General features: G+C 37.5%; 2 protein-coding genes across 6 annotated transcripts in view; one reads left to right on the top strand and one right to left on the bottom strand.

The window, feature by feature from the left end:
* Positions 1-11,879, bottom strand: part of WASF1 (WASP family member 1) — a 38,454-nt gene extending 26,575 nt beyond the window's left edge. For 3 of the 4 annotated variants that reach the window (XM_080665491.1, XM_080665492.1, XM_080665493.1), the window contains exon 1: positions 11,342-11,758. The gene's annotated coding sequence lies outside the window, so the exon portion shown is untranslated. Of the gene's footprint in view, positions 1-11,341 lie in introns of all 4 variants that reach the window. The other variant, XM_080665494.1, reaches the window with a different exon arrangement.
* Positions 11,880-12,060: 181 nt separating this feature from the next.
* CDC40 (cell division cycle 40) overlaps positions 12,061-14,864 on the top strand; it is a 51,970-nt gene continuing 49,166 nt past the window's right edge. Inside the window, exon 1 of one of the 2 annotated variants that reach the window (XM_080664093.1) lies at positions 12,061-12,517. In XM_080664093.1, the coding sequence (XP_080520219.1) occupies positions 12,329-12,517 (189 nt within the window). In that variant the 5' untranslated portion in view covers positions 12,061-12,328. The remainder of the gene's footprint in view (positions 12,518-14,864) is intronic. The other variant, XM_080664094.1, reaches the window with a different exon arrangement.

The following is a 14,864-nucleotide window of genomic DNA, read 5'->3' as shown; positions in this document are numbered from 1 at the left end:
GAAAAGCAGAAGAGTAGTAGACTATCAACTAATCTAAAAAAGTATTAAGTGTTTTAACTAGGTTGGCTAGAGAAGTAGAATGATGTAAAGATAGAATCCATAAGAGATATTCATAAAATAATTTCTTCAAGTAGGCACCAATTATAGTGCTTACTGTGTTGTTAGGTATCATTCTAAATGCTTTCTCACAAAAAAACTATTAAGAGTTTAACTCCATTTTATAAACCAGAATAAGACAGAAAGTGTAAGCAATCCTACACTACACAAATAGCATGGCTGGGATTGGAATCCAGGTGGATGTGACTCCAAAGTCCAAATAAGTATGAGCCCAAAGTGGCAAATATTAAGTCCTTAATCTGAAAGCTGGACAAATTAATTTGTGAATTAATGTTAGAATAAATACTAGTAGCTATATACTCTAAAGCAAACACTAAAATTTCACAAGTAGTTACAGCTATTAAGCCAACAAAGGAGACAAAATGGAATCGTTAAAAAACCTACTAGGCTGTTTACAAATCTTAGCTATTGTAAATGGTGCTATGAACATAGGGGTGCATTTATCCTTTCTGAGCGGTGTTTCTGGTTTCTTGGGATATATTCCTAGAAGTAGGATTACTGGGTCAAATGGGAGTTCCATTTTTAATTTTTTGAGGAAACTCCATACTGTTTTCCACAGTGGCTGCACCAGTCTGCATTCCCACCAGCAGTGCACGAGGGTTCCTTTTTCTCCGCATCCTCGCCAGCACTTGTCATTTGTTGATGATAGCAATTCTGACAGGGGTGAGATGGTACCTCATTGTCATTTTGATTTGCATCTCTCAGATGATTAGTGACTTTGAGCATGTTTTCATATGTCTCTTGGCCTTCTGTATGTCCTCTTTCGTAAGGGGTCTATTTAGGTCATTTAAGTGCCCATCAGCAGATGAGTGGATTAAAAAACTGTGCTACATCTACACAATGGAATACTACGCTGCTGTAAAAAAGAAGGAACACTTACCATTTGCAACAGCATGGATGGAACTGAGAGCATTATGCTAAGCGAAATAAGAAAGATAAATATCACATGATCTCACTCATTTGTGCAATATAATGATCAACATAAACTGATGAACTAAAATAGATCCAGAGACAAAGAAGCATCAAACAGACCATCCAACCTCAGGGGGAGTGGGGGAAGGGAGGAAGAGATCAACCAAAGGACTTGTATGCATGCATATAAGCATAACCCATGGACACAGTCAGTGGGAGGGGAGGTAAGGGGGGGGGACGGGATGAGCGAGAGTGGTCAATTGAGGAAAAAGGATCCATATGTAATACTTTAAACAATAAAGAATTTTAAAAAGAACCCCCCCCCAAAAAAAAACCCTATTAAATCTAAAAGACAAAAAAGGAAATAAAAGGAACTGATGAACATTAAGTAAAAAAGAAAACAAGTAGGAAAATGGTAGGTTTAAACTCTATCATATCAATAATCTAATTAATCATAAAGGATCTGACATGCCAAATTAAAGGAAGAGACTGTGAGAATGGGGAAAAAATAATGAGACTCATCCACATGTTACCTATAAGAAATCTGCTTTAGACATAAATTGGTTAAAGTAAAAGGATGGGAAAAGATATATCATGCCAAGGGAAAAAGATTGAGTGACTATATTAACTAATCAGACAAAGTAAATTTTAGAGAAAGAATATAAGCAGAGATAAATAGGATCATTCATAATAATAAAGGAGTCAATTCATCAAAGAGATACAATAATCTAAAATGTTTATGCACAAGAGCTTCAAAATAAAGTAAAAATAAAACTGCAAGAAAAAAAAAAACACAGAAAAGTCCACAGGTATAGGCAGAAATTTCACCATCTCTACTTCAGTAATTGATAGAACCAAGTAGGCAGAAAATCAATAAGCACATAGAGGTCTTGAAGAACACTATCAACCAACTTGACTTAACTGAATTTTATAGAACATCCCATCCCCAAACATCAGCATACACATATGTTTTCAAGTTTACCCAGAAAGTCCTTATTCTGTGCCATAAAGCAAGTCAGAATAAATTTAAAAGGATTCAAGTCCTGCAAAGTATGTTTTCTAACCACAATATAATTAGAAATAACAGAAAGATATCTGGACAATTCTTACATATCTAAAAACTAGAAAACATATTTTGTAAACAGCTCCAAGTCAAGGAATAAATTTTTAAAAATTAGAAGTTATTTTGAACTGAGTAAAGTGAGAAAAAAAAATCAAAATTTGAGGAATGCAGCTAAAGCAGCGCATAGAAGGGAATATGTAACACTAAAATGTCTATATTAGAAAAGAAGATCTCAAATGAATGGCCTCAACTATTTTCACTTCAATAGAAAAAAATAGAGCAAATTTAACTCAAAATAAGCAAGAAAGGAAATAGTAAAGAGGAGAGCAGAAATCAATGGAATAGAAAACAGAAAAATAATGGAGGAAAAAAAATCAATGAAACCAAAAGCTGGTTCTTTGAGAACATCAATGTAACTGCTAAATCACTAGCCAGGCTAATGGGGAGGGGAGGGAGGAGGAAGGGATACAAATTGGCAATATCTGGAATGAGAGGAGTGATATCTCTATAGATTCTAGAGATATTAAAAGAATAGTTAGGAAATATTATAAACAACTTATGCCAATAAATTAAACATGAATGAAATGGATAAATTCCATTAGAGACACAACTATTAAAACTTACTCAAGAAGAAACAGCCTTTTGAAAAAGAAAAACAATATTGGAGAATTTATACTATCTGACTTCAGTACTTATTATAAAGCTACATAACTCAAGATAGTGTAGTATTGATGTGAAGACAAATAGTGAATGGAAGAGAAGGAAGTGTCCAGAAGTTGACATAAGTGTAAAGGCAATTCAATACAGAAATAATTTTTTTATATTGCTACAATAATTGAATATCTTTATTAAAAAATAAAACGTTGATCCTTACCTCACACCATATACACATGGGTCACAGATCTAAATGTAGAATGTAAAACTATAAAACTTCTACAAAAAAAAACCACAGAAAAATCTTTGTGACCTTGGGTTAGGCAAAAATTTCTTAGATAACACCAAAAGCACAATCCATAAAAGAAAAAAATTGTTAAATTAGAATTCAACAAAATTAAGAACTACTGTTTTTTGGAAGATTGTTAAGGGGATGAAATGACAAACCACAGGTTGAGAAAATATTTGCAAATCACACATATAATACAGCACATATATCTAGAATAAAGAGCCCTTAAAATTCAGTTAGAAAATAAATAACCCAATATATAATGGCTAAAGATTTGAACTGATACTTCATAAAAGAAAATATACAAATGGCAAAAAAAAAAGGTGAATGAAAAGGTGATCAACATTATTAGTCTTTAGGAAAATGCAAATTAAAGCCACAATGAGATACCAATATAAACCTATAATAGCTAAAATTATTGTAAAAATATAAAATGACATGACCACTATGAAAAACACTTCAGTACTTTCTTACAAAGTTAAACATATGCCTACTGTATGACCCAGCTAGTCCACATGTAGGTATTTACTAAGGAAAAAATGAAAGCATATGTCCAAACATTGACTTGTACATGAATGCTCACAGCAGCTGTATTTGAAATAGCCAAAACCTAAAAACCACCCAAATGTTCATCAACAGATGAATGAATAACAAATTGTTATCCACTGGAACAGTATTCATACATTGGGATAGTATTCACAAATAAAATTAACTAATGATATATGGACCAACATGGGTAAATTAAAATCACCATGCTGAGTGAAAGAAGCCAAACAAGTAAGAGTACATACTATATGATTCCATTTATAAAGTTCTAGAAAATGCAAACTAACTTATAGTGACAGAAACTAGATTAGTGGTTGCCTACAATGGACGTTGGGATTGGTAAAAGTAGAAAGAGGTAGAATACAGAGAATACAAAGGAAGACTATGAAATGGGGGGGCGGGGTTTGCTCATTATCTTGATTGTCATGATGGTTTCAGAATGAACCCATAAGTAAAAACTTACCCAACAATTTATTGTTTGGCAATTATATTTCAATAAAGTTCTCAAAAATCCATCTAATCCAATAGCATTAACTTTTTATTCCATTACTCTTATCATGCTAAAAATGCTATTTTCTACCAGCTATTACCAAAAATACATGATTTAAATTTATGATAGTAATATTAAACATCAACTTCAATGTGCAAGACAGTATGGTTTGGTTTTTCAAAAAGGTTTCAAGAAATATGTATGCAAAAAATCTTGAAGACCAATAAATTAAAACAGTGAAAGTTTGGAGAAATGGGTAGGTCAGTGAGATTTGCTCTTTTGTCAACATATTACAATCCTATTCTTGACTTGAAAATAAATGCAGTTATCACAATGGAAAACTGTATGTGGCTTTATCAATTCCCATCCCTATCACTAAAAATAATCTACAACTATAAAATAGATGAGTTGGGTTACTAGGCATTTGTAAATTGCCTATGTCAAAGTCAAAAATTTCTCCAGAGTTCCAAACCAGTTCCCAAACGCTGTTTAAGCAGTAGGGATTAATCATTATCCTTTCTTCTGCATCACTGTCCATTCCCCCCACCCCAATCAGATCACTACCATCAGCATAGACTTATGCTATAATTTCATCCATCTTAAAAACACACAAAAAACATGAACAACAAAAACAAACCTCTCTTCATCCCACTCTATCTACCCCAAACCCACAACACACACCCTGATTTCTCTGCTCTTCTTTATGGCAGAAGTCCTTGAATGAGTTCTCTGATTTCTCTGGTAGGATTCTCACTTAAATCTGTTCCATTCAGGCTTTCATTCTCAGCACTATACCAAACCATCTTACCAAGGTCAGTTATCTGCTATATCCAGTAGTTCATTGTCAGGCCTCTTCTCGAAATCTCTAAACAGCATCTGACACAGTTGTTCACTCCTTGAAATCACTTCCTTAATTTGGCTTTCAGAGGCCTCAAACTCATGGCTTTCTTTCTACCTCCTTCCCCTTATCTTCTGAACCTGTAAACCTTAGAGTATTCTAAGACTTAGTGCTTGAACCTTTTTTATTACTTTTATTCATATTCACTTCATTAGTGATTTCATACTAAATGTTCTTAAAGTGAGATTATACATCTAAATCTAACTTAAAGAACTTTATAGTTCACTCTCATCCTCAAATAGTCAATTATAGATAACTGCCATTATTTGGGGATGCAGCTGCAGATAAAAAAAAACAGATTCAAATAGAAACAAAAAACCTAAAAAGAAAAATAAGTGAAAAATTTCAATAGACTATCACCATCTTTCTTTACGTTCAATATTCCTGATAACCTAAAAACTAAAAATAATAAATTTAAATTGATAAATACCAAAACAAATACTTTTTATTCTACTAATTTATTATATTAGGAATATTAAAATACTAAAATAATTTCATTAAAATGTAAATCAGGGCCTTAACTATGATTCTGGTCCCATGAGACTATAACAGTAATATCTTATATTAATGTAGACTTAATTCAAAAGCCTTTTTATAGCAATTATCTCACTTTACCCTAAAAAAGACTCCATAAGGATATTACAGAAAATACTATTTTAAACAGCAGTTTCATGACCTCTCACATAACAGGCTTTTAATAAGCAAATATAATGAGTTTAAAATTAGTTGGAGAACTCCTAAATCCATCCCTACTATATTTTAAAATTCATGTTCAACTGATGACAGGTCATTGATGTCATCATTTTGTACCTACTGTAACATTACAAAAAAGAAATTTACATTTTCTTTTTAATGCTAATGAATGAAACTAAGTCCTTTATAAACACATATAAGAGACATGCTGTATTTCATTTAATTTCATGACTGACAATGAAAATGATGATTTTTATGATATTAACCCTGACGGGGTACACAGCTGTTGGCTGCCTCTATCACAATAAAAAAGACTTATTTTTGCAAGTAAGAAGGAGAATACATTTATAGTTAAGTACTCACTAGTAATGCATGACCCCTTTTTTCTCTCCAATATTCCTACCCCAAATGATGTGGCCTATACTGCCTGCCAACCTGAGGGTTAGAATTAGAAGCATGTAGAGTAGAGCAAGGCTTTCTAAAGTGGTCATAACTGATTTGTTGGTCATATAACTAATAAATGATAATAATTTGTATAAAAATAATATTGAACATATTGTATACAACAGTAATTCTGTAGAAAAATCAATTCAGAATCAAATCAATCTCTCTTGAGGGCTCCCACTGTCAGTACTTCCAGTCCTGAAGACTGAGGAGTAACACCTTCCCTTCTACTGCTAAGCAAATCAAGTATCTGTGCACTCTTTAAAAGTCCTTCCTCTAATTACTCCACCTCTAAAATGTCCCCTTCATACCTAATATTCTATCCTACCAATCCAATTTCTCATTATAAAATTTATTTGTCATTATTAAGTTCCTTAATCCTTTCATTCTCCTCTGTTTTCAAAACCATCAATATACTTTTACTTTTGCCTCCCTTCCTACCTCATCAGCATTTCACATTCCTCTTCAAAGGAGAACTGCCGACCTTAAACCCTAGTCCCAACAGAAGAGTCCAATCAGAATGCAACACAAATATCCTATCTGATCACACATTCCACATTCTCTTCTGGCTCTCCTTAATTCACACTCTGTAACTATTAAGTCAGAAGTCAACAGTTTTGTGATATCTCAGTTCTTTTCTACACTCTATTCTATGCATAAATCCACCTCTTTCCAGAATCTTGAACTGTCACCTCTAAATTACTTATACAAACAACCTAACATCCCTGTAAATATTTAGTCCTATGCTAGATGAGTCTGCCAGAGAGCAATACAATAATGTTTCATTAACCCAAATTCAATATATCCAAAATCAAATTCATCATCCAAGACTCTGCATTCTCCCCAAAAAGAAAATTTACCCATTCTCTGGATTTCCCTATTCCTAGTAACAGCAACAAATCAGTTATGACCATCATAACAAAAACCTTCTTTAAAAACCTAAAAAGTCTAGCTTTCAAGCATAGGCATTTGAAAAAAAAGATTAAGACTACAATCTTTTCAGAGGTAGATCCAGAAAGAAAAAAATTCCCTAACAGGAAGCATATAAGCAGTAATACTAGAAAGGAAAAAATGAACCCTCAGGGGGGAAAAGGGTTATGAGCTTCTAAGTGCCTTTGAATTTTATATGTAACTGAAAGGACCCCCCATAGGTCATCTACTTCAACGTCCTCATTTCACAATTGAGAAAAATCAGAGACCTTGCTTGAGAGCTAAAATGACTTGTCCAACATTACATAGAGGTTCCTAGCTCCTTCCAGTTTCTCCCATCCTCTGATCATTGTTCAGATGTGACACTGTACCACTTTCTGAAGAAGACCCTCTTCTCCATGTCCAGTGGGTATCAGAGATCAAGTTCCTAATAATGTCATGTCTAACGCAAGAGAAATGTATTCCTAGCATTTTGAGGTAGATTCTGAATTGACTTTTCTACAGAAGTATTGTTGTACACAATATGTTCAATATTATTTTTGTACAAATTATTATAGTTTTTTAATTCTCTAGTATTATTAGTTAGCCTAATTCTCTAATTAAAGTATATTATGGATTAAACTTGGTGGGCTGTTTATTCATGTAACCACTAAGTTTCCTGTTTATGAGAAAGTAAGTTCCAAGTTATAAGCCATTTTATAAGTTTTAAGGTATAGTCCATCCCATTTTAAGTTAGGAAGTACCAATACACAATGACTCAAAATTATAAACTGAATGTGATAAACTAAAAACACATTTCAGAAAAAGCGCCATTTTATACAAAGCTCTACCTCAGGGACCATTTATTTTTATTTTTATTTATTTTTTTCTTTTTTTACTTTTTTTTTTCTTTTTTTTCTTTTTTTTTTCCAGCTGTGACTCCAGACAGGATCCAAAGAGGAGTTTTACCATCTCTTCTCTGGGTTTTACGGAGACTTAATATACCCTTCTGTGTAAGACCATTTATTTTTAAAGTTAGTTATTTTGAACATTTAGCACAGGATATAATCTACATACACCTTTTTATTAATATTTCACTGAAAAACTGAAGTAAAAAAAAAATCCAACACATTTCTATATTCATCTTACTTAGGAAACACAAAACTTTTCATGTATATTTTCATGAAGTGAGCTATAAGAGGTAAGAAGAAAATTATTATCATTTCATATATAAAGAGTTGACAATGTATACATTATACAGTATCTAGTGCTAGTTCCAAATATGTGTGGGTAAAGGAATTATATCTGAACAGATAAGTGGAAATTCAAAAAACATCAAATACAATTTTTTTTCTCTTGGGATCAAGTTTATGTTTCATGAATTAAAATGTGTTTGATAAATCTATTTTTAAAATTTCTACTCAGTACATTAAATCAATGGATATTCTTCACTCTTTCATTTAATCTGTTCAACCACAAAAAACAATGAGCCCCTACAACTTGCTACACACTATATTAACAACTTTAGACTTACGATAATAAACATCAAATCAGTTCCTGTCCTCAAGAAGCTTAAAAAAAAACACCTTGCGTTAACTGTACGTACCCAAGTGATAATGACAGCTGAATTTCAATTGGTCATTTTTAAAAAAACATTAAAAAATATAATCAAATTAATTTTCCAAAAAATAACCCAATACAATAGTAATTTTGAAGACATTTAATAGTCTCATCTATATAAAGTAGCCTTACAAAGGAACCGAAAGCACTGTTTTGGTAGAGTTCTAATAATATATTTTAATAGCGGTTTTTGCTATGAGAATGAACTGAGTTACTCCTCCAATAAGGAAATCAAAAGCTACTATTTACTGTGATAATGAAAATCAAGCACATGGAAATGGTACCTTCGACTATTCTGAAAATAAAGCAAAATATAGTATTATACAATAGCCATACATTGTCAGGGAGGGACCATTTTAAGTTAGGAACTTAATGCTAAGTTCTAAATATATAGTTATTTACAAACCTGAATAATAAAGTAGCTCCATAGCATATCTTACAAATGATCACAACTATGTATTTTGGATTTTGTCAGCTATAAGTTTTTAATGAAAAAGGCCTTAATGTTTTCTGGAGATTTTATTTTTCACAAACTTAAATCAATATTCTGCTTGCTTATTACCAAGCACTATAACTTTTTTCATCAATACTAACCATACCTATATTTAGATATTACATACAGATATTAACTATAATACCTATTAAATTATTAGAAACTCTTCATATATGAGAAACATTCAATTTAGAGCCATACCCTTCCAAAGCAAAATGCAATGTAAATCAACCATTCTAATATGTCAAGAAAAATCCCAACATTTTTTCATGAAATTTTACACTGAAATATTTTTCATCATTCATCAGTTAAAACATTTTTTAAATCTTTAAAAGCATTACGAAAACATCTTTACTGAATTTATGCATTCTACTTAGCGGAATAAATGGGTATTTTATCACCATTTACATATAAGGAAATCAAGGCACAAAGGTGTCCATTTTGTAAATTGCAAGGTCATTTTCTAACCAAGCACTGATCCTACACCATCAAATTATATGTGCGCCACTTTCAAGTGCCACAAAACAATTTCTGTACCTTAAAGCAGCTGCCTCTGCAATGCCTATGTGCATTCCATTTTATTCTAGAGGGTTATGGCAACAAGCTCAAACAAGAAAAGCTGGAAACGGAGGATTACGAAAACAAAAAGAAAACACTTATTTTTGGTAGGGAATCATTTATTTTAATATATTAAGATGTAAACCGTTTTTAACATAGTCAAATAACTAAGTTGTTTCTTCCATTTTCAAAAAATAATTCACCTTTCAGTTAGATCATGCAAAATTAGAGCCTACCCATCCTTGCAGACAGAAGTTAGAAAAACGAGAAAAAAAAATCCTGTAGCAAGTTAATTCAATACATGATAATGCAAAAAAAAGGAGAGAACTGAACAAAAAGTAAAATGTAGATCAATTAGGAAATGCTTGTTACCATAATTAAAACTCCATCTTAAATATTAAATGCTTCCTTTCGTTCAGCTGAAGACTATGATAAGCATCTTTTATTCTGTTATTAGAAAATAAAGAATTCCAAAACTTTTCTTATTGAATGCTTGAGAAATTTTATACCATGAACTTTATTCAAGTATTCAACATAAAGACTTTTCCTAACTTAGAAACTTAGAGCATGAGAGAAACTGTTCCTGAGAGTTCAAAAATTGAAACTGCATGTGTAATGATGATCTAGTGCTATCAACAATTAGAAAAGTGAAAAGTTACCTATCATACAAATTAAATTTAAGAACATTAGACGGGTTGAATAACGAATAAATCAATTACATCAATTACTGGACAGAAAAAAGACTTGGCTAATACGTGAATGTAACACCAAAGAAAAAAATTAAAACATAATCCAAGGATAGGATTAGACCGAGTCGTATTCAAGTACCCAGTCTGGCTGGGCATTAATTAACCGGCTATTGGACAGGTTGTGAATGTTCAGGTCAGATGTGCTTTCTGCTCATCATTATTGCAGTTCATCATCAGCAAGTGCAAGAGAAGGCGTCTGAGTACCGAAGCTAGGGGGCATGCTGTAGCAAGGGGAGAAGAAAAATGGGAAAGGTGCAATGGATGCTGCATAGTTGAATAATTATCTGGGTGGCACAATGGGCGAGAACTGCCGACATCGGAGCCGAGTGAGCGGCTCCCTAACTCTCCACGAGGCATCCCCCATTCACAGGCATCAGAGGCAACAGCCCCGCTTCGCCTGCTCTCCAGCGAAGAAAGGGATCCCCGCACTCGCTTCACCCTTAGGTCTTTAGACCCAGACCCGCGGCGCAAGCACGCAAACGCGGAGCTTCCTTTACAGAGCCCCCCGGCACCCGGCGCGAGCGGGGTTCTCCGCCACCGGTGCTGCAGCCACCCCCACAGCCAGGAGGCCGGGTGGCTGCCTGGGGGTGCAGGGCAGGAGCGCTCAGACGGTGGCACCTCAGGTGAGACCCGCAGTCTCCCCGCCTCGGGCCGGTCCCTGCCACCGAGACCCAGACGGGCCGGCCGGCCGCCGTCTCCCTCGGCACCCAGCCCTGCTGGCGGGTGGGCGTCGGGAGATCAGGAACTGCGATGGGGGTGGGGGACGTTGCGGGGGAGGCGCGCCCATCCCCGTAACCTTTGCTGGGCTAGAGCTCCACACACCGCTCTCCGTTCAGGCCGGTGGGGAAGAGTTCCTCCCCAGCACCCTCTCCCCCAAAAAACAATTCCTGGGAGACTCGCGCTCACCGAGAGATCTTGGGGGCTCTTGCCTTAGCCCTTCTGCATGCTTCGGCGGCGGCCGCCGGTCCTCCTCTGCTCCCGGGTCTCCCCCTAGAGCCTCCAGGAGAGTCAGGCTCCCGGTGGAACCCGCTCCGGGCAGCGGCCGACGCACCGGGCCAAAGGGAACGCCGCCAGCGGCGCCCACCGGTCGTCGGATCCACAGTGTGCTCGACGCGCGAGCGAACAACACCGAGCGCCGCTGCCGCCGCCCCCCACACGCCCCCTCCCCGCGCGCCCCGCTCCACAACCGGGCGCGGGGACCAGAGCCTGAAGCAGGGGGGACCGCTGGACTCTCGCCACCTAACCTCCCCCCCTCCCCACCAGGAGCTATTCCCCGCCAGTCAGCGTCTTTCAACTTCAGATTCTCGCTTTCCTCTTCAGCCCCCAGAACCTAGGTGCAGCCGTGGAGGGAAACTCAGCCTCCGCCCCCTCACCCTTAAGCGGGGATGAATAGCAATCTTCCCCCCTTTCCTGAGGTTTCATGGTATTGCCCAATCCTCAATTTGGGGGAGGGGACAGAGAGAACAGTGCCTGGCCAGGGAATGAGGGAAGATGATAGCCAATTGAATGAACCATCCATTCGGGGGCGGGGTCAAAGAGATGCCTGTCACCCCCGCCCCCTCGATCTAAACTACATTTCCCATTGTGCCTCTGGTTTCCTGTTGCGCTGCACGCCGGGAGTGCAGGACTCTGGCAAAGTATATCGGAATTCGTAGTCTTTAGTCAAAAAGGTCCTGAACGTTATAAGCTAATATAATTCTCTCTATTTCCCTAGATACATGTTCCAAGTTATCAGTTATGTTGTACTTATTCGAATACTAATTAATTTATTTAAAGTGTCATAAATTATTGCTTAGCAAAGGAAGTAAATAATGTGCGCATTGGCAATCTTTCAGGACCTGGGAGCCGCCGCTTCTTCCGCCGGGGCCTGGTCTCCGCAGTTCTATCGCCGTCATGTCGGCTGCAATTGCAGCTCTAGCTGCTTCCTATGGTTCGGGTTCAGGGTCCGAATCCGACTCGGACAGTGAGGGCGGACGGTGTCCACTGCCAGCCGCTGACTCCCTCATGCACTTAACTAAATCGCCTTCCGCCAAGCCCTCTCTGGCAGTGGCGGTGGACGCGGCTCCGGAGGTGGCAGTTAAGGTAAGCGCTTTTGCCTCGGATGCGGTGCGGGGATTGGCTTCCACTCCAGAATCTGGCAGTCGCTTGTTAGGCCCCGTTATACCGCCTTCTCCGTGCCGAGAGATGAGTTGCTAACGCTTTGAGTTCTTCTTCCCACATGCATCCTCCTTGGGAGAAGCCAGGAAGTGGGAGTTCAGGACAGCGCTCCACTGCTCCCCGCTTTCGTCTCCCGCCTTCGACCGCAAGTGGGAAGAGGGAGTAAAATTTGACTGTATGGGATTAGGATGTGGCTTGGCTGGAGCAGGTGTCATCTCAAAAGATACGAAAGGCTAACTCAGGACTTCTCAAACTAGAGCATATGCACTCACTGGAAGTGAGCAGTGGCCTGGCTTTGTTTTGTTTTTGAAGTTTGAACTAGATTCCCAGCTCCACCACTTGTCTGAACTTGGCCAAGTTTCCTACCTGTGCAATAGAGATAATCTTAAAAGCGCATGTCTATATGAGTGGATTTTTGTGTAGGTTAAGTGAAATGGCGTAAATGAAGCATATAGCCTGGTATCTAATATAGTGCAATAAATGTTGTTAGCTCTTTTGATTATATAGGTACATACAGTGAGAAAAGAACCTGGATTTAAGAAGGAATGCATGATCCCAATTGAGAGAGGTGATAGAGGGAGAAATCGGGTTATATAGTTGATTTAACACATATTGAACACATGTTATTTATCAGGAACTGTCCTAGGGCTGATGAGGCCAACAAGCCAGGCATCTTTGCCATCATGGGTCACACATTGTAATGGAAGAGGCAGCCAAAAAATGTGAGCAAATAAAGTGGCAGATTGGACTGCGTACTGTGAAGGGGGAAAATAGAGTATTATAATAGAGAATAATGCAGGAGTAGGGCTTCAGTAGATTGATCAGGGAAGTCCTCTCTGAAGCCAGCCACGCTCAAGCTAAGGCTAGAGATTCCAGGCAAAGGAGACAGCAAGCCTTGAGATGGCACAGAGTTTAATGTGTTGAAGAGCGGAGGGAAAGCCAGTGTGTCTGGAGCCCAAGGAGAGCATCTGCCAATTGGTAGTATAGGCCCCAAAGAGCCTAACAGGGGTGATCACAAGCTCGGGATCAGGTAAGGGCAGGCAGTGTGCAAAAATTCCTTTGTATTTAGGATGTTCCCAGGGTCATTTCCAAATTCCCCAAACTTATATATCAACTCCTGGGTCCTCATTCCTTTCACAGCTCAGGTTCTTGGTTCTCTCCTACTTCTTCATTGCATTTTCTCCTCAACCCAAAGCAGCCTGGTTGTAGCTCCTTGGGATAACCCTTGGAGTTGTAAGATACCTTAAAGCACGCTGCCAGGCACACTGTCCTTATTCTGTCCAATTATAAACTCCTTGCTAGCTCCAGAGCTATTAAACCTCTTTCTTAGGATGGCTCTCAGGCACCTCCAATCCCATTTTGAATAATGATTCCAACCCATTAGTCCAAGCCAAGAACAGAGGGGTCTTCCTTTCCACTTCTTCTTCCTCAGCCCTTGAAGCTAGTCATTCGGCTTATTCTCACATTTCTGCCAGGCCCTACACTAAGCCATAAAATAAGTCTCAATAAATTTTAAATCATGCTATCATGTTCTATGACCACAATGCATCTAAGCCAGCCTTGGGCAAACTACGGCCCGCGGGCCGGATCCGGCTGTTCTATTCGGTTCTCTTGCTCTCCCCTCCGCTCCTTTACTTTGAATTTATATTAGTTCACACAAACACTCCATCCATGCTTTTGTTCCGGCCCTCCGGTCCAGTTTAAGAACCCATTATGGCCCTCGAGTCAAAAAGTTTGCCCACCCCTGATCTAAGCTGAATCAGCCACAAAGGATAACTATAAAATTCTCATCTTTGAAATGTGAAATTGTACTTGTTAGTAACCCATGAGCCAAAAAAACAAAAAAGTAATAGAGAATACTTTGAGCTGAACAATCAGGGAAATAGCATTTTTCAGAACTTGTGAGGTACAGCCATGGCAATATTTAAGTATAGTCTTAAATACATGTAATAGAAAAAAAGAAAGTCATAAAGTTAGTATGCTAGGCATCCGCTCTTTTGGATTACTTTTTAAAAATCATTCCATTCTTTTCCTGTACTCATTTCTAACTTATGCCCTCAATTTCTGGTAAGTGGTTAGTCCTAAAAATTAAAACATGTCTGAATTGATACCTTTGCCTCTTAGTGAACAGTGCAAGAACACCTCACTTAGCTATTATTGTCATTCATTTAAAACTCAAAAGATGACAGCAAATGAGTCTGATTCTTGGCATCTCGTTATGCAAGAGATCTGTTTCTGTCTGTAGTGCATATTTAAGAATGTCTTTAAGGCA

This window comes from Plecotus auritus (assembly GCF_963455305.1).
Source record: "Plecotus auritus genome assembly, chromosome: 4".
Lineage (NCBI taxonomy): Eukaryota > Metazoa > Chordata > Mammalia > Chiroptera > Vespertilionidae > Plecotus > Plecotus auritus.
Note: the sequence above shows the minus strand (reverse complement) of the source record. Positions and strands in the feature narration are given on the sequence as shown.